The following is a 22,647-nucleotide window of genomic DNA, read 5'->3' on the forward strand; positions in this document are numbered from 1 at the left end:
GTAACACAAGTGTGAGTCTTCCACGGTATTTCCTCACAAAGGGTCTCCTTTTGGGTTTAATGCGGTGCCTGTGACAGCCCAGGGGAGTGCAGCCATCACCTTCAATAGGTGCAGTCCCAGCTTTTTTCTTTCACAGCCATAAATAGTGATATTTTTACACTGCCTGCTGTTGAAATACTTAAAATCAAGCTGCTGTTGACATTTTCCATCTCTCTTGTGAGCAAAAACTAAAACTCTTGTAAGTCATCACAACCCAAAATATGGTGAAAATGAATTCAGTGGGTAAAAGGGCCAAATGCTGCAAGTGGTGGAGATGCTCCTGAGTGGGGCAGGTCAGCAGCATTTTTCCTCACTGGTTCTTTTCCACTTGTCAGTCTGAAAATCACAGGCTATTGGAAGCACAAAGTACTCTTTGCACTCCGTAGTCCTAAAAATCTCAATGTGAAGTCTGGAAAAGAGAAGTAGAAAAAAAGCAGTTTGGGTTTGGCTTTTGTTTTTGAAAGTTTGGATAAGCAAAAGCAGCTGGTGGAGAGCAGCCAGGCCAGGGCAGGATGGAAAGGGGAGCTTGTGATATCCCGGCTTTAGGGAAAAATGGGACTGAAGAGGCCCAGAGCAGTTTTCCTGCAGAGATCAAAGGGAGCAGGGAGTGCTGGCTGCTGCTGGAGCAGTCCCAGGCAAGCTCCTGAGTGCTGTGGGTGTCCTGCAGAGGATGCTGCCTGCTCTGCATGCCCTGTGGCCTCAGCAGGAACGGCTTTTCCACAGCAGAGTGGGACATTAGGAAGTTTGTTCCTGTTCATCCAGGTCTCCTGTCACTGGAGGTTGGTGCTTGGCTTGCCTGTGCTCTGCATGCAGTGGAGAATTCCATGGATGCTGCAGGGCCATGGAGCCCCCAAAGCCCCAGGTCCATCCCACCAAATGCATTTCTTTGTGAGATTTTTCTTACATAGTTGCTGTTCATTTTTCCATTGCTCTCCCACTTTGGGGCTGCTTTAACCTTTCAGTTACAGCCTCCTGCTAGTGCTGCTATGCCAAATGTCCAGGCTGAGAAGGAGCTGATGTTGTGGTAAATAAAAATGTTTGATAAATCCGTGCTCCATGCTGATGATTGTCCTTGTGTCAGTCCCAGGAGGGGCTAGGAGGAGGCGTGGCTCCATTTCCATGGAGTTCCCACCTGCTGGATAAGAGACATGCCAATAACTCCTCTGTCTCGTGACTTACATCAGGGATGTCTGGAAAGCCCTGGGAGGGTGCCATAGGCAGAGGATGCAGGATTTCGTGGAGCTCTGAGCAGGCTATGCTTGCTGGGAAGCCACACACCCCATGTGGTCCTGATGTCCATCTGTCCCTCCTGCTCAGGGTTTGTGTGTGAGCACCGCAGCCTTTGCAAACCACAATGGTTTTTAACTGCTGAGAACCTGATTTCCTTGTATCTCATCAAAGGGTTTTTCTTTTTTGAATACTTCTTGAAAAATCTCTGAAATGCTTCAAGCTGACATCTTAATGTATTTATGACATTAGCTGCTTCTGCTCTGGAATGGTTGCTCTGATTCTCTTTGAGCCTGGCTGTTATTTTGAACATGACTAATTCCCTGAGTGACTAAGCTCTTAGATAATAGGAAAAATTCATCAAGTTATCTCGGGCTCCAATAGTTTCTATTGTTATGAAAAGACAACTTATGAAGGAAAAAAAGGATGCTTATTATGTAATATGGGCAGGGAGAGGAGAGGCGAGCGTTGGTAGGGACTGGCCCGAGTGCTGTGTCTGGGAAAGGCAGGAGTGCAGGCTCAGGCTGTGGCATCTCCACCTTAGCCTGGATGAGAAGTAAAGAATTCCTTAACTGGAGCTCTGGTGACTCCCACTGAAGCCAAGGAGTTGTGCTCTTGTACAGAAGTGTGTTCAGAGGGGATCCCAGCCCCTTCCTCCCCATTTTGCCACGCTGCAGAATTCCTTGGATGTGACGCAGGGTGACGCTGGGCACACAGTGAATTGCACCACACCTTCTCTGCCAGGTTCAGGCAGCACCTGAAGCACTCGCCACTCCTGCAGGCTGTGTTCCAGGCAGCACAGCAAACCTCACCTCCATCCCATTGGATTTTCCCTTTGGTGCTGCTGATCCCCAACACCGAACTGCCAATGTGCTGCTTGTGCCAGCACAGCACCAGGTGCCTTCCTGTGCCTGTGTGCAGCTGTGTCCCGCACAGGGGGGTTGTCCCTGTGATCCCTCACAGCAAGGGTCCCTCTGGCATGGCTGGGGTCCCTCTGGCACAGCCACCGTCCCCTTGGCTGTCATACATTGTCACGAGCTGCAGGAGGGCAGCGCTGGCCGTTCCTGGAAGGCAGCAGCCCGTGCTCGCTGCAAGGAATCCCACTGAGCTGGGAGAGGGAATGTAGCCTACTGGCATTCACCTGCCTCACTTGGAGAAAGGAAAAAAAAAGTAGAGAAAGGCTCTAAAGTTCTTTTTTAATGCTGATATTGCTGATAAAAATGAGTGCACTATGTTCTATTCATACACCTACTGCTATCCATCTGGAATTCCTACTTCATTAGGTTGGCTTGCACTGTTTTCTTCATTAAAAGAGTGCCAGATTCAATAGGCTGTTCCCTCTCCCTTTTTTTGGGAGGCAGAGAGAGGGGGAGAAAACGATTTATATGAAACACATCCAATTCTCTGGGTTAATTTGTGTGAAGAACATGAGACCCATGGGTCAGCTTCTTAATGAGATGGTTTTTCCTTTTCTCAGTGTCTTGACAAGGAGAAGCCCAGGGAAGCCAGAGCCAAGTGTCGCAGGAGGGGAGTGAGGAGGCTGCAGGGAGCTCTGGCCGATTGCTTTTTGTCCTCATTCCCTTGCAGGTGCTGAAATGCACCCTTTGATTTTCATGGCAAAGAGTTTCCCTGTGCCTGTGCAGCTGAATTTCTCTGGGCAACACTGACCCTGAATTCAGAATTCCGAATTTAATTTCTAGCATGTAATATTTTTTATTTTCACACAGCACTTTGCCCAGACATGAGCTGATGTGAAGATTCTGCAATTTAATGTCAGAGTGCCTGGAGGGAGCACTTGTCTTCCCCCAAGGAAGGGACCTGGCTTGCATTTTTCTGCAGTTTGGGCTGTGCTTTCTTTTCCTTTTTCCAGGCTCAGCAGTGAGCCCAAAAGTTGAGAAATAAAATTTAGGAGTAAAGGTCTCTGTGTTCCTTTAGGCCAGGGGCTGAGGTTTTTTTCAGACAAGGAGAGCTTACATAAGGTTGAAATGAGCATCAGAATTGGATGGGTCCTTTTAAACAGAACTTGCTTGGCCCCTGAAGTCTTTCTCTGTGACCAGGTTAATTGGTGTTACCACATCTGATTTCTGCAAGATTTGAGGGGGGTTTATTTTCTTTTTCACCATTGGGAGTCTGAAGATGCTTCTGGAGTGCAGGCTGGAGTGTGCAGTAGATGCAAAGAGAGCAGAAAGCACTCGCAACACCATTGCCAGGGGCAGGAGATTTTAGTCTGTCTTAATGCTTTAAGTTCAAGTCAACTTAAAAATAGAAGATTTTTTTGTTCTCACTGCAATCCAGAGGAGCACAATGGACTCAGCCCCCCCAGACAGGCTCTCTGTGCCATTTCAGCATGCTCTGTGTCCCAGGAGCTGTGGCACTGGTTCCATGGGGACATTGCTGCTGTGGCTCAGCTGCTGCCCATCTTTTGGTGGAATTCTTGGGGGGATTTTCATGGAATGTTTGGAGCAGTGACCTGGAGATGCTCAAGTCCTTCCCCATGGCCTCTGAGCTTTGTGCAGCTCTTGGCCAGATGGTCATGCAGGTGCAGCTGAATTCAACTTCCAGCAGTGCCCCATGTGCTCTAAACATTGCAGAGGTGGGCTTAGGAACTTAATTTCTTCTCTTTCCAGCACTCCCAGCCTTGCCACAAGGGCATCTTGCTTCATGTGGTCCTGCCCTGCTCTCTCTCACATCTGCCTTCTCTCCCACTTCGCTGCTTTGCTGGCTCTCAACTTATGCAGTCCTTTAGAAAGAGGAAATTACTGGGAAAAAATCCCAAGTTCATGTGGACAGTGAGGAACTTTTCCATTTGAGGATGGAGTGGACAGGCAAGGAACTGTGGGTGACTGGAAAGTTGATTTTTCACAGCCAAAATCAGGCCCAAGTCCAAGTCTCAACAAGTATTGCTCCATTTTGCAGTTTGGGTAAGGTATTTTAGGTGTGGGGATTTTTAAAGCTTCCCACGAAGCCATTCCATAAACATACAAGATTATGGAGATTCCTGAGGGAAAAAAAATCTGCCCTTTGCAGCAGCTCTGCAGCTCTCGCAGGCTGGTGCCTCCCATCTGGCCCAGGATGAAAAAGAGGGCTCTGCCAGGCATTCTGTGAAGAGAAAGGAAAAAGAGGCAACTCCCAGCTTAAGGAAATCCTCCTTTTTGGAAAGAGCAAATCATAATCTCACTGGCCTTTAATCTCTGAAACCCCGAGCTTAATTCCTGCCTAGATTTAGAAAAAAAAATAAATTTAATGGTTTTCTTATAATCTCTGCTGGAGTTTGTGAGTCACCCCCTGGTGTCCAGTGTCACAACAGCGATTGTGAGCACCCGGCGTGGGACAGTGGGAATGGAGGAGCAGGTGCTCCACTTCCCTGGGTACCATCCCTGGGAATGGAGGAGCAGGTGCTCCACATCCCTGGGTACCATCCCTGGGAATGGAGGAGCAGGTGCTCCACATCCCTGGGTACCATCCCTGGGAATGGAGGAGCAGGTGCTCCACATCCCGGGGTACCACAGCTGCCTGTTTCTTCTTGGGGGCAGGATTAATTCCGCTGGAAAGTTTAAACTTCCCTCCTGGTGCCACAAAGCTCTGGGCTGGGGCTTGTGCTCCAGGCGGGAGTACAGAGGAGCTGAAGCAGTTTGGGGCTGACAATCACCAGCAGTGGTTTCCCCTTGGCCATGGATTTCATCCATCCAGAGCAATTTTATTCCTGTTCAGAGTCATGAGCCACACTGTTTTGTGTGAAATTTCCCTCAGTTCACTGAGGCCCATCTCCTTTGGCCAAAGGGTAGCAGATCTGGGCTCCTCCTGTCCCATCCCAGAGCCCTGCCACACCACTTCCTACAGTGGCATGGCCAGAATTCTCTGGTTAATTAAGGTTAAGAGTTTAGTGGCTCATTTTCCCAGTTAATGGAAGGTGGAGGTGGTGTGTTGGGATGGGACTCTGCTCCTCCCAGGCAACTGTAATTGTTTGTGATGGACTAGAGCCCTGACCAGTCTAAAGGAAAGCCAGCAGGATGCAGGCCCTTGCCACAAGAGCATCTAACTCTCCAGACTGCCTCTCGGGACACTATCTGATTTATTTTGTGTGTGTGATTTTACATTTCTTCTTGTCAGGCTTCAGTTAGTCTTAGCAGTAGGAAACACAGCATAATGAAAACATGATCTTCCTTTGTAATTATGACCCAATCTTTAGTCTGAGTTTCCTCTCCCAAGGTTAGGCATCTAAAGTAAGTTACTCCACTCTGCCTGTCCCAGACTGGAGGTTGTTACTCTGCACAGGGATCGACAGCAGGACAGGGAATTGGAGCTGACAGCGTGCACAGCCCCACGCCCCTGCACTGTCCTGGCACCTCATGATGTGGGGACCTGGGACCTGTCCTTGTACAGGGAATGCAGGAGCTGTAAGCATTCCAGCCCCAAATCCTGGCTGCCGAGTGCGAGCTGTGTTAGCTGAGCTGCAAGGAGTGGGATGTGCTAATTCCTGGAGACATCCATTGGAGGGAGACGTGGTCACAAGGCTGAGCCCGGTGTGTTCCGCACGGGAGGATTTGGCATCATCCGTTTCCTTGGCTTGCTCCAAAATTCCCGTCTTGTAATTAATGTCAGCGTAGGGCCCCTCTGTTTGTTATTCGGGTGTCCAGAATTGCCTGCCCTGTACCCGTGTCCATCAGACGGGTGCGGGTGCAGAGCGGGCCGGGGGTGATGGGAGCGGAGCCCCGGCTCCTTCCCCGGCTGCTGTCCCTCCGCAGAGGTGCTGAAATTCCACCCTCCTTTCTCGTCCTGCGCAACCCCTCGCTGGTCCTGCATCACAAACTGTGCTCCCCAAAGCTCCTGAAGCCCTGCGTGTTCTGAACAGTGAGGGACGTGGTGTTTTATGTAACTGATACGAATCTTCCCCTTCCTCGTTTCGCTCTGGGCAGAACCTTAGACCAAACTTGGCAGAAAGAATTCCATGAAGTTCAACTTCCCCATGGTTTTATATAAACCCCTGCTGTGTAGGTGTGCTTTATCAGGAAGGCTTCTAAGAGAAGGTACCATCCATTTTCGTAGTAAAATTAAAATTTAGTGCACGCAGAAGGCACGGGAAATTATATAAAGCAGCAAGTACTGTTGGGAATGCTGCGAATATAATTTAAATAGAAGCTTCTCTGCAGTAAACCTGTTTGTGCTGCTGGTGCACACACAGAGCCTCCTCTGGAGCCCCAAACCCGTCCCTGGGTGAGGTGAGGCACCCGGGGCTTTCCTGCCTGGTCTTTTAGCGGGTGTTTGACCGGGGGAAGGGGATGCTGCGGCTGAGCCTCCCGGGTGCAGCATCCCCCGGGCTCCCCAGGGCAGGCAGCACAGCAGTGGGGTCCCCACCGCCTCCCGTGGCTCCCGTGGGGGGGTTTGGGGCGGGCAGCTCAGGCGGGGCTGGCTCTGTGGCTCTGTGGCTCTGTTTGTCATCCGTGCCCTCCCCCGCGCTCTGAGTGGCTCAGCTCTTGCAGAATGCCAGCCCCAGCGCTGCCAGGCTCCGTGCTGGCGGTGAAGCCCTCCCGTTGGGCTCCGGAAGTGGGTAGTGAGCATGTGTGAGGTGTGCACCTTTGTTCTGGAGGTTTCCCAGCCTCTGCTGCTCCCCCTGCCCTGCTTTGGCCCCCCTGGCTCCCTCCAAAGCCTCAGGGCTTCTGCCTTGAAAGGTGGCACTCGCTGGCACTTCAGGAGACAGAGCCAGGGATGGGCTGTGCCTGCTGAGGGTCCCCAGGCCCTGGGGGGGGGTGTGAACCAGCAGAACATCTCCACCGGGCTTCTTCTAACATTTCCTCTGGGCTCCACACCCAGGCTCCCTCTGTGCTCACTGCAGTTTAGAGGAAAATATAAACTGGCCATAAAATCCCTCTGAATTCAAGCTGGTTGTATGTTCTGGGAAAGTCGTTGCTGCTTCTGAGATTGAAACTGGAATTTCCTGGCTGTTTTTGTAAGTTCAGGTTTATGGTTTGGAAAATTGCCTGTGTTGTTTTGGGAAAGGATGGTAGCAATAATAATAAATATTCCACATCTATTATGTGTTGGAACTAAATGATCTCCTCGGTCCCTTCCAACCCGAATCATTCTATGTTTGCTATTCTGATTAGTCTAAAATTACATCAGACAGACTGGCTATCCTAAAAATGGATCCTTGATAGAAAATGCAGGTTTGGAAGCTGGGGATGAGGCAGATCCATCACCTGGATCCAGCCTGGCATGTGTGCTAACAGGGCAGCCTGGGGCAGCTTTAAAGGAGTTTCCTGTGATTTTATAGGTGAAAAAAGGCTTTTCGCTGCCCTCCTGAATGAGAAACTCCCTGCCTGCATGGAGCAGGGGCCTCAGATGCTGGAGAGAGCCTCTGGCTGGCACTCATCACCCAAAATAAAACACCTAAGGAACCCAAACTGTTCTTGTTTCTAATGCTGCTCAACACAACCCAGCCTCTGCATCTGCAAACACCTCACGGCCTGCACGTGCTCCAGAGCTGGTCAGAAATGAGTGAGATGGTGCTGGCTGAGTGTTGGTCTGGCACAAACCAGTGGGTCTGAGTGGAGGCCATCGAGGGAGGCCCTGTGAAGACCCACTCCTGACGTGGTCTCTCCTGTGATGGTGTTTGGCGTGGATACAGGACCCTTCTGTTTTTGAGGGAGCCCTCTTGGCAAAGAAAGAAAATGAAACCAAGCCTTGCATTAAACAGCTGGGTTTGGTGTTGGTGTGAGTGGTGGGCTGGGGCATCACCCCCTGCCCCTTCCCCAGGGAGGACACTGCAGGACAGGCTGCCCCTTGGTGCTAGGGCTGAGGTTAAACCATGGAGCTGGCCAGGTTTAGACATGAAAGCGCTCCCCAGCTCTCCCCGTTTGCTGCAGGAGAACAGACCAGGTGCTGTGTGGTGCCTCTTGGCCTCGTGTCTGTGTGGGAACGTTGGAGGCGCAGCTTTCCTGGAAGGTGCCGTGCTCAGCCCCCGGATGCACATTTTAGTGCATTATGCATATGCATTGGCAGCATTTCTTTATTTGTCTTTGTCTGGAAAATCATTTGCTTTTTCCAGCTGAGTGTATCTGGTCTGTGTGCATTGTGATGCCTCTCTGAGGTACCTGCTGGATCAGGGAGCTAAGATTGGGGTTTGGGATAGCACCTGACACCTGGACCATAAACCCTGAGTGTGTGTGTGTGATTTTAATGCAGGAATGAGCATTTCTGGCTGCTGCAGAAGGAATAAAGGTCCTCCATCTGTCCTCCCCCCATTTTATAGATCTCTGTCTGTAGAGTCAGAATTCAGTTTAACTCTTAGCTGGAGACAGCCAGCGCAGTGCTGAGGGGAGAGATTATAGGATTCGTGATGGGAGAACGAAGAGCTAAAACGTGATTCCCCCAGCCCAAGTCCCACATTTCAGGCTCACAGAGAATTCCCAGGTTACCATGAGTCGCCTTTTCGTTATTTTGGCCGCTCTGCTCCTGCTCCCTCCCAGCTCCGAGCGGGCTCCCAGCAGCAGCGGCTCTCGGGGCTGTGTTTTCCAGGGAAGCTGGGCGCTTCCAGGGCAGCCGCATCCCGGGGCGGTGCGGAGCGGGATGTGCGCGGCTCGGAGCGCTGGGAGCCGCCTCGGAGCCGCCTCGGAGCCGCCCCGGAGCCGCCCCGGAGCCGCCTCGGAGCCGCCTCGGAGCCGCCTCGGAGCCGCCTGGCCGGAGCGTCCGCGCCGCCTCGGGAGCGCGGGGCAGAGCCGCGGCTGCGTGGCGCTCGCTGTCACGGCGGGCGGAAGCCTCGCGTATTTATGGAGCCAGCGCTTCCTTCTGCGTTTGAGTGACAGCCAGGATGCCGTCGCTGCCTGGTCACTGGAGCTGATTAGTATGCGCCAGGGTCCGCCTCGCTCCGAGGGATGCAGCCGCAGCAGCTTGCAGAGCTGTCACACTCACACGGGCTCCGTATCTGCACTGGCTTGACGAATTAAAAAGCGAGCCAGCCAGCGAGAGAGAGACCCGGAGAGAGAGGGGGGACGAGACAGAGAGAGAAGCTTGCAGACAGCGCTCGCTCTTTTCCTAAAGGAAGGAGGATTTTGCATCCCGAGTGCTCACTGGTTGTGATGATGCTTCACTTAGCGGGCTCAGAATGAGCTAGAGACAGCAGATAGGGGAGAAACTAAAGGCAGAGCACAAAGCATTACGAACCAACCCAAAACCAGGAACAGTTTTCTCCTCTATTCTAGCATGGTGGATGTATGGACAGTCTTACAGAGCAGAGGTTGACTTCTCCAAATCTGCCAGCCCCACACCTCGAACACTACAGTGTTCTGCATTGCACCATGACCTTGGATGTTCAAACGGTGGTCGTTTTTGCAGTGATTGTGGTGCTATTGCTTGTGAATGTCATACTCATGTTCTTCCTGGGCACTCGTTAAATGGATTTTTTCTCCTGAGCTGTTGGGGGCTACTACTACCACTAGCAATTCAACAAGAGAGCACGAGCGGGAGAGAGAGAGAGAGAAAGGCGAGAGAGAGAGAGAAAGAGAGAGAGAGATTTCTTACTGAGGGGGGAAACGCGTTGAGCTTCAACATGGCCTCGCTGTGATATGTATGACGTTGGTATTATTATCTCTCCCTAAATCTTTTGTCATGTCTTGTCTTTTAAGTATGCCTGTAAGTGTAGCTGCTTTTGCCGGGGTTTTAAATGTGATAAATAATAATAGCGATCCAGTGCTCCGTGGTTCTGTGCTAGCGAGACAGAGCTGTGCTTCTTTAGGCAGCAGCAGAGTGGAAATGATCTGTCTGTGGTGAGCACTGGCTGTGTTGTTTTGCTTTCCTTTGAAATAGAGACTCAAGTTAATAATAAGTCATTTTGTGTGTGATTTCTAGCAAGCAGTTAATGTGCAATGTCTGTGAGAGTAACCATGTAGGTGCCAGGTGAGAGGTGCTGCTGTGTGCAACGGAATCGAGCTGTGGGCATTTTTTAGGGGGGAGGGTGGTGTTTGAGAAATCCTATTAAAGGATTAAATCTTTGCTAAAATAACATTCAGCCACAAAAAAAAAAAAAAAGGAAAAGAAAAAAAAAAAGAGAAAAATTATACTTACTGTATTTATCTGTGTTGCCTTGATGATCTGATTTGATTTCTGAAGATTCAGCTCCAAAGCCTCCAAATTCTATGTCTACACTGATGTAACCCAGCTCCTTTCTTTAGAGATGTGAGAGGGACCGAAACATAACCTGCTGGGTTTTTATTCTGGTTGTATGTGGTTTCTGTCTCTGCAAATTGGGAAGGAAAGATCAAAGGGAGAAAGGGCAATGCAAGCTTTGTTTTTCTTTGCTAAAGCAACAGATATGGAGGGGTTGGGTTTTGCTTTGATTTTCTAGAGATCTGATTTTGGCTTGCTTTTCTTTTTTTTCATGTGTGTGTGTATTTATAAAATTTTGGAGAATGTATCTAAGAAAAATCTTTGCCCACCTCAGGGATAACGAGCTTTTGAGATGGGTTGCTCCGCGTGACTTTATTTACATTGATTTTTTGGAAAATGAAGTGCTAAGTTGTGTATTATAGGCTTGCTGGAAAGGTGTCCAGCAGTTAGAGGTGCTTCTAGCCCGAAATTGCAATGTTTACAGCTTGGGAGCAGGGCTGGCTGGGGGCTCCAGTGGCAGCATGAGAAGTTTGGAGAGAATACGAAGGGAATGTCTGGAAAGAGTAATGCCTTTCCCTCTGGAAAATGTGTATCTGTTCTGTGCTTCTGTTAGAGGTCTAAGGGATTTTTTTTTAGTATATTATTTCACCCTCCAGAAAAATCAGAATTGCTTAAAACAAACAAAAATATCAGTTTGAAAATGTTTTTATCTTTGATGATGGTCACTGGAATTTTATTGCCTTGATAATTTAATTAGTTCATGCTTATTGCAGCTGTCTATTATTTATTTGATGCCCTCTGAAAAAAAAATAAATCATGTAACTGATAGATAAAGACAAAACTGGAGGTTACAGATGGAGACATGGAGTTGTTTCCCAGTGGGGGTTTGTGTGCTGGGAGTTAAAGCTGAGCAGGGTTCGGGAGCCGATGGCTTTTCCATGGTGGCATGATTGGAAACGGAGTTAAATCCTGCAAATTTGGCACTTTCAAAGTGCTTTTAGCTCCAAATAAAAGAGAAAAAATATTTTCCCTGAGTCCCAGGGTGGGAACAATCATGCCCAAAAGTGTTATGGGGCAGGAGCCTGTTTTAGTGGGGAGGAAAGGCAGGAGCCAGGGATCCAAGCCCAGGAAGATGCTCCGGTGCCTGCTGGCTCCGTTCTTCCTCTTCACTTGTAGCTATCTGCAGGAGGTACCTGCTTCACTTCACAGAGGACTGAGTCAATCTTCTTCCCTAAAAAAACCCGAGTGAATAAAATTGATGCTGACGATGGTTTGGGTTGTTAAACAGCTCAAATTTGCTCTATTTGCCTGTTGGCCATCCTATGTCATTAGTTTTATAGGTTGCAGAATCTCCTGGAAAGGTAATAAATGAGCTGAGATCACCATGGAGAGGGAATTGATCAAACAGCAGCCAAAATCATCCTTTCAGGGGAAGGATGTCAGAGGAAGGATGTCGCCTTGAGCGACAAAGGGATTTGGAGGAGAAAGGGTGGAAAAATGAGCAAAAACCCAACCCCAAAACTGACCAGCGAGTTACAATGGGCCGTGGCTGTGCCTGAATGTTTATTTTCTCAGGGCTCTCTGGCACTAAGGTTTACCTTTCAATATGATTTCTACGAGGAATGCCCAGCACCTGCCGCGGTTTCCTGGGCGCATTCCTTGATCCAGAGCTCGTAATCCTGGGGAGATATTTGGGAATTGTGCGTGTTGGGTGCTGGATGTTCCTGCCGTGCCCCACAGCTCCTTCTGCAGTGCCTCTCTGTTTCCATCCCTGGGGGGCTGTGCTGGGGCTGCATGGGGAGGACGGGGGGTTGTGCACGTTCAGCCGCTGGGAGGGAGCGCCGGGAGCCGAGTTCTTCCCATCACGGAACGCGCTTGGGAGAATTCCTGTGATTTTATTACAACTTCATGCCTTTTATCCTCCTGAAGGCTGGTGGAGTTAAAGAAGGAGAGTTAATGCAGAGCAATAGGAAAGTTGGCAGCAGCAAACTTTGTTATTGTAGCAGCACCGTGCTCGTTATCTCGGGCTTCCTGTTGGAATTTTGGGGGAAAAGAGAGGAAGCGAGAGGTGAAAGCGTGAGCGAGGGCTGGGCTTGCTGCTTGTTTAGCTTGGTCTCTGTCTCCCACCCCAGGCCTCTGTGACCACCTCTCCAGGCCTGCCCCAGCCCCAGTTTTGTATTTTGGCAGCTGCAGTTTGGCATTTCCAGGCGTGCAGGAGCCCCTCCGTCCTGCCGAGCTGGGCGCAGCGGCTCAGCCCATGGTGAGCACTGGGAGCTTTCTGGGGTGACAGCGCTGCCAGTCCCTGCTAGATCCCTGTGCCCCTAAGGGACTGTGCCTGCAGTGTTCTGGGTGGCATTTGCCCGCTGTGAAATTCCCTGGAATTGCAGCTTTCCATGTCCTGGAGCTCTGTGGGACCATCGGGGTCACGCTCGGGTCCCTGGGGGTGCTTTGGCCCCGTGCCTCCCCCGGGTTTCTTCACCTTTGTGGGGATGCTCAGACCCGGGGATGAGGCAGAGGGATCATTCCTTTAAAGGAATCAAAGTGCTGACCCTCTGAAAAATATGGCCCCAAAGGAAAATATACAGATTTGTCTGCAAAAAGCATATTTGTGATGCATATAATCTCTTTCAGTGCTTGCTGCTGTGTGTTTGCTGAGGCTGGGTGATGGGAGACCTGCCTTGCTGTTGTCTGCTTAAGCAGGATTCAATGTTATTTGCCACAGGATTCATGGAAATGCCTCTGCCTGTATCATAGCAACCCCGTTTCCCACAGTCCATAAAAAGTCCATTCCTCCCGAGCAGCAATCCGCTGTCTTAAAGATTCAGGCACCCTCCTCGGCATGGGGAAAGGGTGATGTGCCCCTCTCCGGGTGCTTCCCCGAGAGCTTAAGTGTCGGGATGATCCCGGCTTGTCCTGCCCGCACGGCGCTTTTAATGCTCTTGCTTTAAGGCAGATAAAGTGCTTTCCTTTCGGGTTTCTAAAGGCTTCCTCCCCCACCCTGGCTATTTCCCACCTCTGTTTAAAACCTCACATGACAAGTTGGAGGGGATGGGACAGCTCCGAGGTCTGTGACGCGGTGGCTCTGCCCTGTCCTGCCATTTGGCTTTTCCCCCGGGATGGCAGCAGCGCAGCCCTGGCTTCTGCTGTGTAGGGAGTGAAGATCTGCCCCATGCGAGCCCTTCTGTGGGAATGCAGAGGTGCTTTCTCAGCCCGTAGATGACTGTTATTAAGAGCTGCATGTTCACCTGACTCCTGCCCCCATCTGTTTGCATAATGTGGTTATATTTCTTTTTGGATCAGGTATTCAGTACACAGCCCAGCTGCTGTGTATAATGTCTGAAGGAAAATTGCCAAAAATCCATGTAAGTTTTTTGTTGGTTTTTTAAGTTGTTTTGTTGTTTTTATTTTGGTTTTGGTTTTTTTTTGTTGTTGCTTTAGTTTCAGTTTGTGACTAGAACCCCTGTCTGTGTTGTCATTTCATTTTGTTGTGGTGCTTGGTTTGTGTGTTCAGCTGGAGTGCTCCGTGTGCCGTGCCTGCCTGCATGTGTGTCCGTGTGCTCCGTGTTGGAATGGTGATCTCTCCCGGGGAGCCTCCTGTGTCTTACATTTCCTGTGTGCATTTTCTCAGCTGCCTGTGATAGTGTGCTCAGTGTGTCTCTCCCCGTGAAACGTTGGGAGAGATATTTTGGTAGAACTCAAGGATTTGTCTCAGAGCTGTGGAAGCTCCAATGAGGAGAAGTTGGGAAGCTTGAGGAAAATTCCCAAATGTTAATAATTGTGTTAGAATTGTCCTGTTTGAGGAAGCTGTTTGTGCAGGGGTTCCAGGGCTGGCAGAGGATAGTTCTGCCGGCTCCTGGCTTTGTCACTGATTTACTGTATGGCCTTGGGCGCGTTCCTTTGTTCCTTTGTTGCCTTGTGGCTTCTCTTGTCCGTCTGGGATAGAGGAATATCACACAGCACTGAGGTGTAGCCATGCCTGGTTTTGTCCTGTGTGTCCCCTTCCTGGCTGTGCAGGTTGGGGCACGCGTGTCTGCCCATGTTGGCCCAGCTCTGCCTACCTGGGTTTTGCCTGTTGGAGCTGTTGTAGACAGCAGGAGCTGTGGTGATTGATGCTTCCCACTAAAAATAGATGCTCCTGGAGGAAGAGCTGCTGGAGGAGCCGTGATTTATTGTCTTTATTTTATTAGTTGTGGTTGAATTTCTTTCCTGAGTGGAAATGAGTCTTAATCTACAAGCACGACAGACGGCTGGGGTGGCTCTAACCAGCAAAGGGCCATGTGGCATCTGCTCCTTATTCCTAGTTTTCCTGAGAATTACTCTAGCATTGTCAGAAACACCATCTTAATGGGGTGTTCACAAAGGCAGGAAGCCCCCAGAGCTGTGCTTGTGGGGACTGTGTTGGGCAGCCTGAAAGCTTCACCACCTGAATTAAAGAGAATTTTGGGGGATGAAGGGAGTGCGTGCATGCAAGGATTTAAAGAATTAGGTCTGGATCTCAGCTGACTCTAGTTTATCCACAGGGATGTAATTTCATAGGAGTGTGCTGATTTGGGGAGCTACCCCTTGTGCTATCACAGAGCTGGGGAAACTGAGGCACGTGGTGGTTGCAGAGCGGCACATTTTGGGATGGGGGTTAGTGGGGCTGGGATCTGGAGCAGGATGCGGGGTCCGCCAGCGGGGGAGGGTGTTTGGCACCGTGTTTGGGGTCTGGCTTGCGCACTCTTCTGCAGACCTTGCCGTGGGGCAGTGTCGGGGGCCAGGCTGGTGCCGGGCATTGTGGGCTGAGGCTGCGTTTGGGGGATTCTGGAGCCGGGAGCAGCCGAGTGTGGCCGTGCCCATGTGAAAGGCCATGTGGCTCAGCGCCTGCCCCTCGCTTTGCATCAGCTGAGACATATATAACACAACGTATGGGCTGCTGGCAGCCGGCGCGGGGCTATTTTCGGCTGCATCTGCGCCTCGGCGGAGCCGGGGCCGCGCCGAGCCCGCCCTGCTCGCCGGGCCGGGCTCAGTCTCCAGGGCTGAGCTGCTCCCCAGCCCCTTGCCCTCCTCCAGGACCTGTCCGGGATGGGCAGCGCAGGCACTGACCCTTGCGGGTGCTGGGGACAGCCGGCGGCGTGCCCTGGGTGCCAGGAGGCAGAGCAGTCTCAAGAAGTAGCATCGCCCCGGTTAAAGCAGCTCTGTGTTTCCCCTTTTTGTCCCTGGATAAAGCCCCAAGTGGATTTCTAGGCCGGTCACAGTGGGGAGATGAGCCGTGTGTGTCCCAGTGTCCTCCTGTCCTTCTGGAGCGGGGCTGTCGCTGCCCGGCCCGCCCGGGGCTCTGCTTTGCCGGGGGGACCGGGGCTGGAGTGTCCTTCCCGCTCCTGCTTGGGGGAGCAGCGAGCCTGGCTGTCCTGTTCCTGCCAGGGCCTCTGTCCCCAGCCCCGCTCCCCTCCTGTCCCGCCTGGAATGCTGAGGACACTGTCTGGTTCTCAGGGATGTCCTGCCCTGAGCCGCAGAGAGCCCTCAGCCTCGCCAGGCATCCGGCAAAATCCCCGCGTGTTCCTGGCTGGGTTTGTTCGCTCCCGGGACTCGGGATGTTTGCCCCGAAGTTTCAAAAGGGCTCAGCTGCTGCTGCTGCCAGTTCCGGGGGTTCTGAGAAGGAACGGGAAGGGCCGTGAGAGTGGCTGCAGCTCATGCCGGGAGATGCCGGGAGAGGAATCAGCCCAGCTCCGAGGGCTTGGAAAGCAGGAAGGATGGAATTGTGTAGGAACTCTTCCCTTGTCATCGAGCGAATGCAGTCTGGCCTCAGCTATGCAAACAGGAGGGCACAGCAAACCCCTAAGGATCCCTCTTCCACCCCAATAGGAGCAGGTTAATTTACTGGGCATATCTGGGGAAAAGTTTTGTCAAATTAAATTGTTCCATTTGACAAAAGTATCAGCTCTTGCTGGCATTACCAGAAAACAGGGTTTTTTCAAAGCATTTCTGTGGACCTCATTCCCCTGCTATTTCTGCTGCTCCACTCCCCTGTATTGTGTTCAGTAAATCTGACAAGGTTCTCTCAGTACGTCGTGCACTGAAGTTTCTGTTCTGATACCAAATTTAGGGAAGGCTTGTTATCTACAGTTCTTTCTTCCTGGCTTGATAAGGTGCTGATTAATTTAATGCAACTCTCTTTCCTTATCTAGTTGAGCTTCAGTCAGTTTTAGTATAATCTTGAAAAAGCGTGATCAATCTTTAATGTTTGTTTTTAAGGTTTATTCCAAAGCCTTTTAGGGACGCTGGATGTTCGCTCTTTTGTGAAGTTCTAGGAGAATTAAGTTAAAAAGTAACAATTATAGAACCGGTTTTGAATGCAGATGAAACATTTTAAAGTTGCTCTAAAACAAGAAAGAGCAGTTGGCTCTGATGAAGTTTCAGGTGTTAAAATAGAATTGTCTTAACTCTGGTGCTGGCTGTGTAAGGCAGGGAATATCAACAGAGCCCTCGTATGGAGATGAGGATGATGCAGGGCTGAAGGAGAGGGGCTGTTCCCTCTCCAGAGGTGTGTGTAAGGTGAGAAGGCACAGGGGCACTGTCACCTGTCCCTGTGTGGAGAATTGTCCCCTGCTTTTGCCCAAGCACACAGGCACGAGGAGCAGGCAGTGCATGAAACCGGGTTGTCATCGGTGCGAGGCTTTTGCCATGATTTGGTGATCAGGGGTTGACATCTGGATAGATTTTCAGTCTCCTCTGGTCCAGGGGAGATGGATTTCTGTTCCAATGCCCAGCAGGAGATCGATCCAATCTCCTGGATACTGAGAGTTTTGCAGAATTGTCAAAAAGTCTTTCCTAAGGAATTAAAAGTGCACCCAGGCATGGGGCAGAGGAGCTAAACCTCCCAAACCTGCAGGCTGGGAACAAATTTGCTTAAGACTAACAGGCTGCCTTAGAATTAGAAATGTTCAGCCAGGAGAAGCCTGGCTTCTTCAGTGCACATGCAGAGCCTGGCCAGACTGTAGATTTATGGAATTCAGGGAGCACTGGTCCTGCTGCCCCCAGCACCCCTCTGCTGGGGTGGGTGCTGCTGAGCCACGTGCTGAGGCCAGCCCTAATGTCCCTCTCAGCCCTCTGCCATTTGCAGATTGTCACCATAGCCCCAGCTGCCACAAACCCCATTTTCCCAGCTGATTTGAAGCTGATTTACGAGTCTGTGTCTGGTCCCCAGAGCCCAGGTTTGGCTGGAGGTTGTCGGCAGCGCGTGCTCGGTGCTTCTCCCTTTGCTGTCTCCCTCCCTGGCTTCCCTGTCCCCTGGTCCCTCCTGCACTGTGGTAGAGTTGCTGTGCTTTGCCCCAGAAAGCAGTGCTGCTTTAATCTCTGTTTTCCAGCAGCTGCCAGGCTGTCCCTGTCCCTCCCCCCCACACACATGTCAGGGCACACATGTGTACACGCGTGTGCAGGCAGCGCTGCACCTCCCTGTGGGTCACTCTGGACACGGGCAGGGAAACCTGTGCATTAAAACACATGTGCATATGTTTTCCTTCCCAGAAATATTTTGGAAAATATGAGTCAGCAGCAGCAGCAGCAGCAGCAGCGGGCAAGAACATATTACATAATCTCTGGGAGCCAAGAAAACCTCGCAGTGTATTAGGAGGGAGGCTTTCTGCAAGCAGCAGCTTTTACCATCATTTTGGGGCCACACATTGGCCTGGGCCCCTCAGTCAGTGGCCTCATTTCCATCATATCCTCTTGTGTGCAATGCAGGGAAGCAGTCCCAGCAGCCTTGGGTTTTGTTATATTTTTAAACCCCCCAGTACTGGTAGAATCTCAGAGCTGTGCTGTTGGTAACGACTTCTCTCTTGTTCCTTAACATGTTCTCCTGAACAGAGTCTGTGATTTTCCTTTTTGGTTCCCCCCACTCCCCACCTCCTGCTGTTTTCTCTCAAATCTCAGCACTGAGAGGGATGGCACATGAGTGCAGCTGGAAATAGCTGCTGCCCCCTCCGCCTCCCCTCTGCTCACGGCCACCCACCTCCTCCACCTACTCCCAAATGGGAGAGTGAAGTCAACAGCCACTTTTAGCCCCAGGCTGCTGCTCCTCGGCTCTCCCCCTCACCCTCGCCGTGCGTGCCTTGCCCACACAGGATTCAGAAGGGCTTCATCACCGTTTTAAGGCTCCTGCAGCTGGATGAGCACTTGTCTGGTCCCGTTGGCACGGGGAGATCTGTGCTGGAGCATCAGGGATGAGAGGGATGCGCAGTTTGCTCCGTGCTGGCCGGGCAGGGATGGGGGAGCAGCAGGAATTACGGACACGCAGAGGAGCACAAACAAAAATCTAAGGGAGTCACGCAGCAGGAATGTCAGGGGTTTGAATCCTGGGCACATCCGTGCGAGCGTTGGCACGGGCAGGGATGGGAGCAGGAGGCACGGAGCCCTGCACGGCGGGTGGGTGCTCTCAGCTCTCCACGGTGCTGCATCTCTGCTCCTCCATCTCTAATGCCAGGCTTAATTCCAGGCTGCTCATGGAATCCCTCTATTCCTGCAGGACGCCTGGAAAGCCTAGGAGGGGAATGGGCGTTAGCAGAGTGAAAGGAAAGGAAGGAAAGGCCTTGTTTGTTTTTAATTTGCCCGATAAAAGCAAAAGGTTTTGAGCCGCTTTGATCTCTCAGGGCAGTGCAAACGCTTTCGCAGTGGCTGAGCCGGTGGGTGCCTTTCAAGCAAAGAGAAAGCTCGGTTGTGGTTTTCCAATATCAAAGCCTTCCCAATGAGGCCGAAAATTGCCACACTGGCTGCGAGCAGGAGTGCAGGCAGCTCCGTGCCCTGGCTGGGACAGTGTCTGAGCCACTGGCTGCAGAACACATTGAGAGAGACAACAATTGCTGGTGACAGGATAACCTGTTTATCCAGAGCACTCTGTCTTCACCCCTGTTAGCTCTCGAGTTTCTGGTGTTTGGAGACAAGAGAATTTAAATCTTCTGTATTTTTAAAACCACAAAAGTCTCTGTTACAATCAGAAATTCTAATGAGCTCAGCAGAGGGGATGGGCTTTTCTGTCTGCCGTCCATCAGGGCTCTCCATATTTTATTGAAAAGCCTGGTTTGAGCTGTGTCTGCCCAGTGTTAAAAGCAACTGGGGAATGATGGGGCCCTCCAAGGGCTGAGATCTGGGGGAACTGCCCCCATTCCCCACCTCTTGCTGCCAGGATGATACTGCAGGGGCTGTTTCATCTCTCTACGTCTTTGTTTCTCTTCCTGTAAAACGCACAGAAGGAAATTGCCCTTTCCCGTTCAAGGGTTTGGCAAGTGAGGATGAAAAGTGCTGTGTTGGAGGCAGGTGGGATTGGAGCAGATGGATGAAAAATGCCTCTCACCCTCTGGGGCTTTGCGGGGGCCCCTGGCAGAGCAGAGCTCCCACCCAGGAGCTCCCTGCTTTCATTTAAAGCAACATCTTGAATTCCACCCGAGATCCCAACAGTGATGTCAGCAGGGCTCCACCAAAGATTCATTTGGCCTCAAATATTTTGCATATGCAGCGTCAGAGCTCAGCCTTCTCTTTTTGCAGCTAGAGAAGGGCTCTGCACCTTGTTAGAGCCTTCAATAATAATACGCTTGCTCTCTGTTATTAATTCATCTAAATGAAGCTTTTTTGTTTCTCTAAGCCTTTTGTGGTATTTCTGTGCTGTCGAGAAATTAATCTGCATTAAGTAGAAATACCTCAGCAAAACCAGGAGCTTTGGAATAGCTGTTCAGCCTCTTGTGGCCTAAGCTCTGGGGCAGAACCACTTGGGGTATCCACAATTCCCACCCCAAAGCCAGCAAAAAGAGCCAGGAGAGGCTCATGGTGCACAAAGGAATGGCACAAAAGGCACCCAAGGCAGCCCAGCCATGCTCTGGATGCTGGCATGGTCTGGAAGTGCTGTCTCTGACTGAGTGACACAAGCTCACATCTTAATTCCCAGATCTTTCCTTCCTGAGCTTTTGTGTTTGGCCATCCTCTCCCCAAAAGGAGGTTTGTTCCCTGGGGCACGTTCCCTCCTGTTCTGTCAGGACAGGCAGAACATGTCTGTAGTGATTTTCTCAGCTGGTCAGGGAAGACTTCTGCTCCTCCTTTGAACAGGTCTCCCACAGCTGGAAACATCTCCCCATCACTGCAGTGGGTTTTGCTGCCCTTTTTGCCTCTCTGTTTCTCTTGCAGACAGTTTTACCTTTGCAGGGTTTTTCCAACTCAGTTTGAAATTCAAGTGATAATAATACTTGACATTCTTCATCCTGGCATCTTAAAAATCTTTTCTGAAGTTTTAAAGCCTTTAAAGTCTTTGTGCTGTATAAATACTTGAGTACTTCTTCTATTTTTAAATGAAAATGGTGCCTGAAAACCCTCAAAAGTCAAATGAAGATCAAAGGCTTGGGAATACCAGCAGTTCTCTGTATTATTCACAGCAGCTCGAGACTGAGGTTGTATTGGCTAAGTGCAAAGGGACGGCCGTGCTCATAATGATGCAATCATGGAATTATGGAACTGTTTGGGTCGGAAGGAGCCTTAAAGCTCAACCCCTACCATGGGCAGGGACACCTCCTACTATCCCAGGTTCCTCCAAGTCCCATCCGGGGAGCATTTCCAGGGATCCAGAGGCAGCCACAGCTTCTCTGGGCACCCTCTGCCAGGGCCTCCCCACCCTCCCAGGGAAGGATTTAGGATTTCTGCTCAATATCCCCTCTAAACCTGCTCTCTCTCATTGGTCTCTTGTTAATCTGTCCCAGCTACTCTGTGAAACTCAGCCTTGGTGCTCAGGAGAGCTGGGCTTGGTGTCTGACATTGCTGCTGCCTGGATGGAAATCCCATGTTTTATCCTCTTGTTTGAAAACAAGAGAAAACTAGAGAAAACTAGAGAAGGGCTCTGCACCTCGTCCATCCCCGTGCAGGAATGGCCAGCAAAGGGCTGGAGCAGGGAGAGTGGCAGCTCTGCCCTTTTCAGGGGAGCTGGCCTGGCTTTACAAGGTTTTCAGCAAAGTAAATCTCTTTTCCTGCAGCCCAACCTTCCTCACCGTTTTCCTCCCTCCCTGTGGCTTCTGAGCAGGAATCAGGACAATAGATGGAAATTGATGTCCTGGAGGCATGTGACAAGGGGATCCTGGGGGCTCAGGGCAGCTCACAAAAGAATTGCCTCTGATAAATGTTCAGAGGTTTCTGTGGGTTTGCTCGGCAGCTGCAGTCAGGGCTCACAGTGGGGATTTTTACCACTGCCCAGGGAAGTGTTCCAGGGCTGTGTGAACCACCACCAGCAGCATCCTTGCTGGAATAAAAGGTAAAAATGGATGCAGAGCAATTTGGTCAGAAGGAGAGTAGAAAGAAAAAGAAAGTTAAGATCCAAGGAGTGGCTGTTGAAACGCAAAAGGATCTAGAAAGCAAAGATGCAAAAATAAAATCAGAAGCGGAAATGAGTGATGTTTTTCCAGCATTGTGTAACTCATTTTAATTGCAATCCATCTAGAAATCTATTTGAGGCAAGAAATCAATGCAGAATTGTAGAGCAAAGCATTGGCCTTCCAGATGTTTGCAGCTTTCTGGATTGTTATTTTCAGCTTCCTCCCACAGTTTATTTGAGTCCCTCCTTCCTGGCGGTGGCCAGGGAAAGATGTCCCCCTGATGTGTGGCAGGTGGGCAGTGAGGGCTGTCCCGGGGCTTTCTGCTCTGAATTTGCCTCTTGTTATGTCTTGAAAAACATCCTGGAGTGGTTTTCGTGCTGGGAATGGGGTGTTGGAATGTGGAAGACCCAGGGTTTCTGTAGAATCACCCCAAATCTCTCAGGCGTGGCTGAGGGGTCAGGGCAGGCTGTTGTCCCCTCCCAGGGAGTTTTCCCTGGGCAGGAGTTCTGTGTGAGTAGTGGAGCTGGGGCCATGCTGTGCTCTTCTCTCTGATCAGCTCCTTTAAATCTGTGGGATGAGGTTGAGTAGCACAGGCATGGGAGCTGCCTCATCGTCTGGAAGTTCCTTTCACCAAATGGATTTTCCCAGCTTAAGAGACTGGTGAAAGTCCATCAGTGCTCAAGGCTTCTGGTAATTCAGCAGAATTAAGTCCTGACTTTCACAGATGTCATCCATGTCATTTTCAGCAGTCTCCTGAAAGGCCAGCATGACATTTCTCTTCGATTTGGTGGCATTTGTGAGGGAGGTTTTACCTTGTTTCTGGTCCATCCTCAGCATTGGGGGCTGCTGAGGGTGCCTTGCTTTGGATCCAGTTTTGGCAAGGGCCTTGTGGAGCCTGCCCAGAGATGGGTCTGGGCAGCCTGGGGCTGAAGGAGGATCCCTGTGCTCCTGGAGG

The 22,647-nt window shown here is 50.8% G+C and overlaps 1 protein-coding gene across 14 annotated transcripts in view; it reads left to right on the top strand.

The window, feature by feature from the left end:
- The window catches only part of ARHGEF9 (Cdc42 guanine nucleotide exchange factor 9), a 201,356-nt gene that overhangs the window by 79,299 nt on the left and 99,410 nt on the right, over positions 1–22,647 (top strand). For 2 of the 14 annotated variants that reach the window (XM_038123215.1, XM_038123220.1), the window contains exon 1: positions 9,004–9,829. The exons of 8 other annotated variants lie outside the window; for them this stretch is intronic. Coding sequence is in view for 3 of the 6 variants with exons in the window: in XM_038123216.1 (XP_037979144.1) it covers positions 13,701–13,730 (30 nt within the window). In the remaining 3 variants the exon portion in view is untranslated. Of the gene's footprint in view, positions 1–9,003; positions 9,841–13,540; positions 13,566–13,668; positions 13,731–22,647 lie in introns of those variants that run through there. 4 more of the 14 variants (XM_038123219.1, XM_038123218.1, XM_038123223.1 and 1 more) reach the window with 4 other exon arrangements.

This window comes from Motacilla alba, chromosome 4A, assembly GCF_015832195.1.
Source record: "Motacilla alba alba isolate MOTALB_02 chromosome 4A, Motacilla_alba_V1.0_pri, whole genome shotgun sequence".
Classification (NCBI taxonomy): domain Eukaryota; kingdom Metazoa; phylum Chordata; class Aves; order Passeriformes; family Motacillidae; genus Motacilla; species Motacilla alba.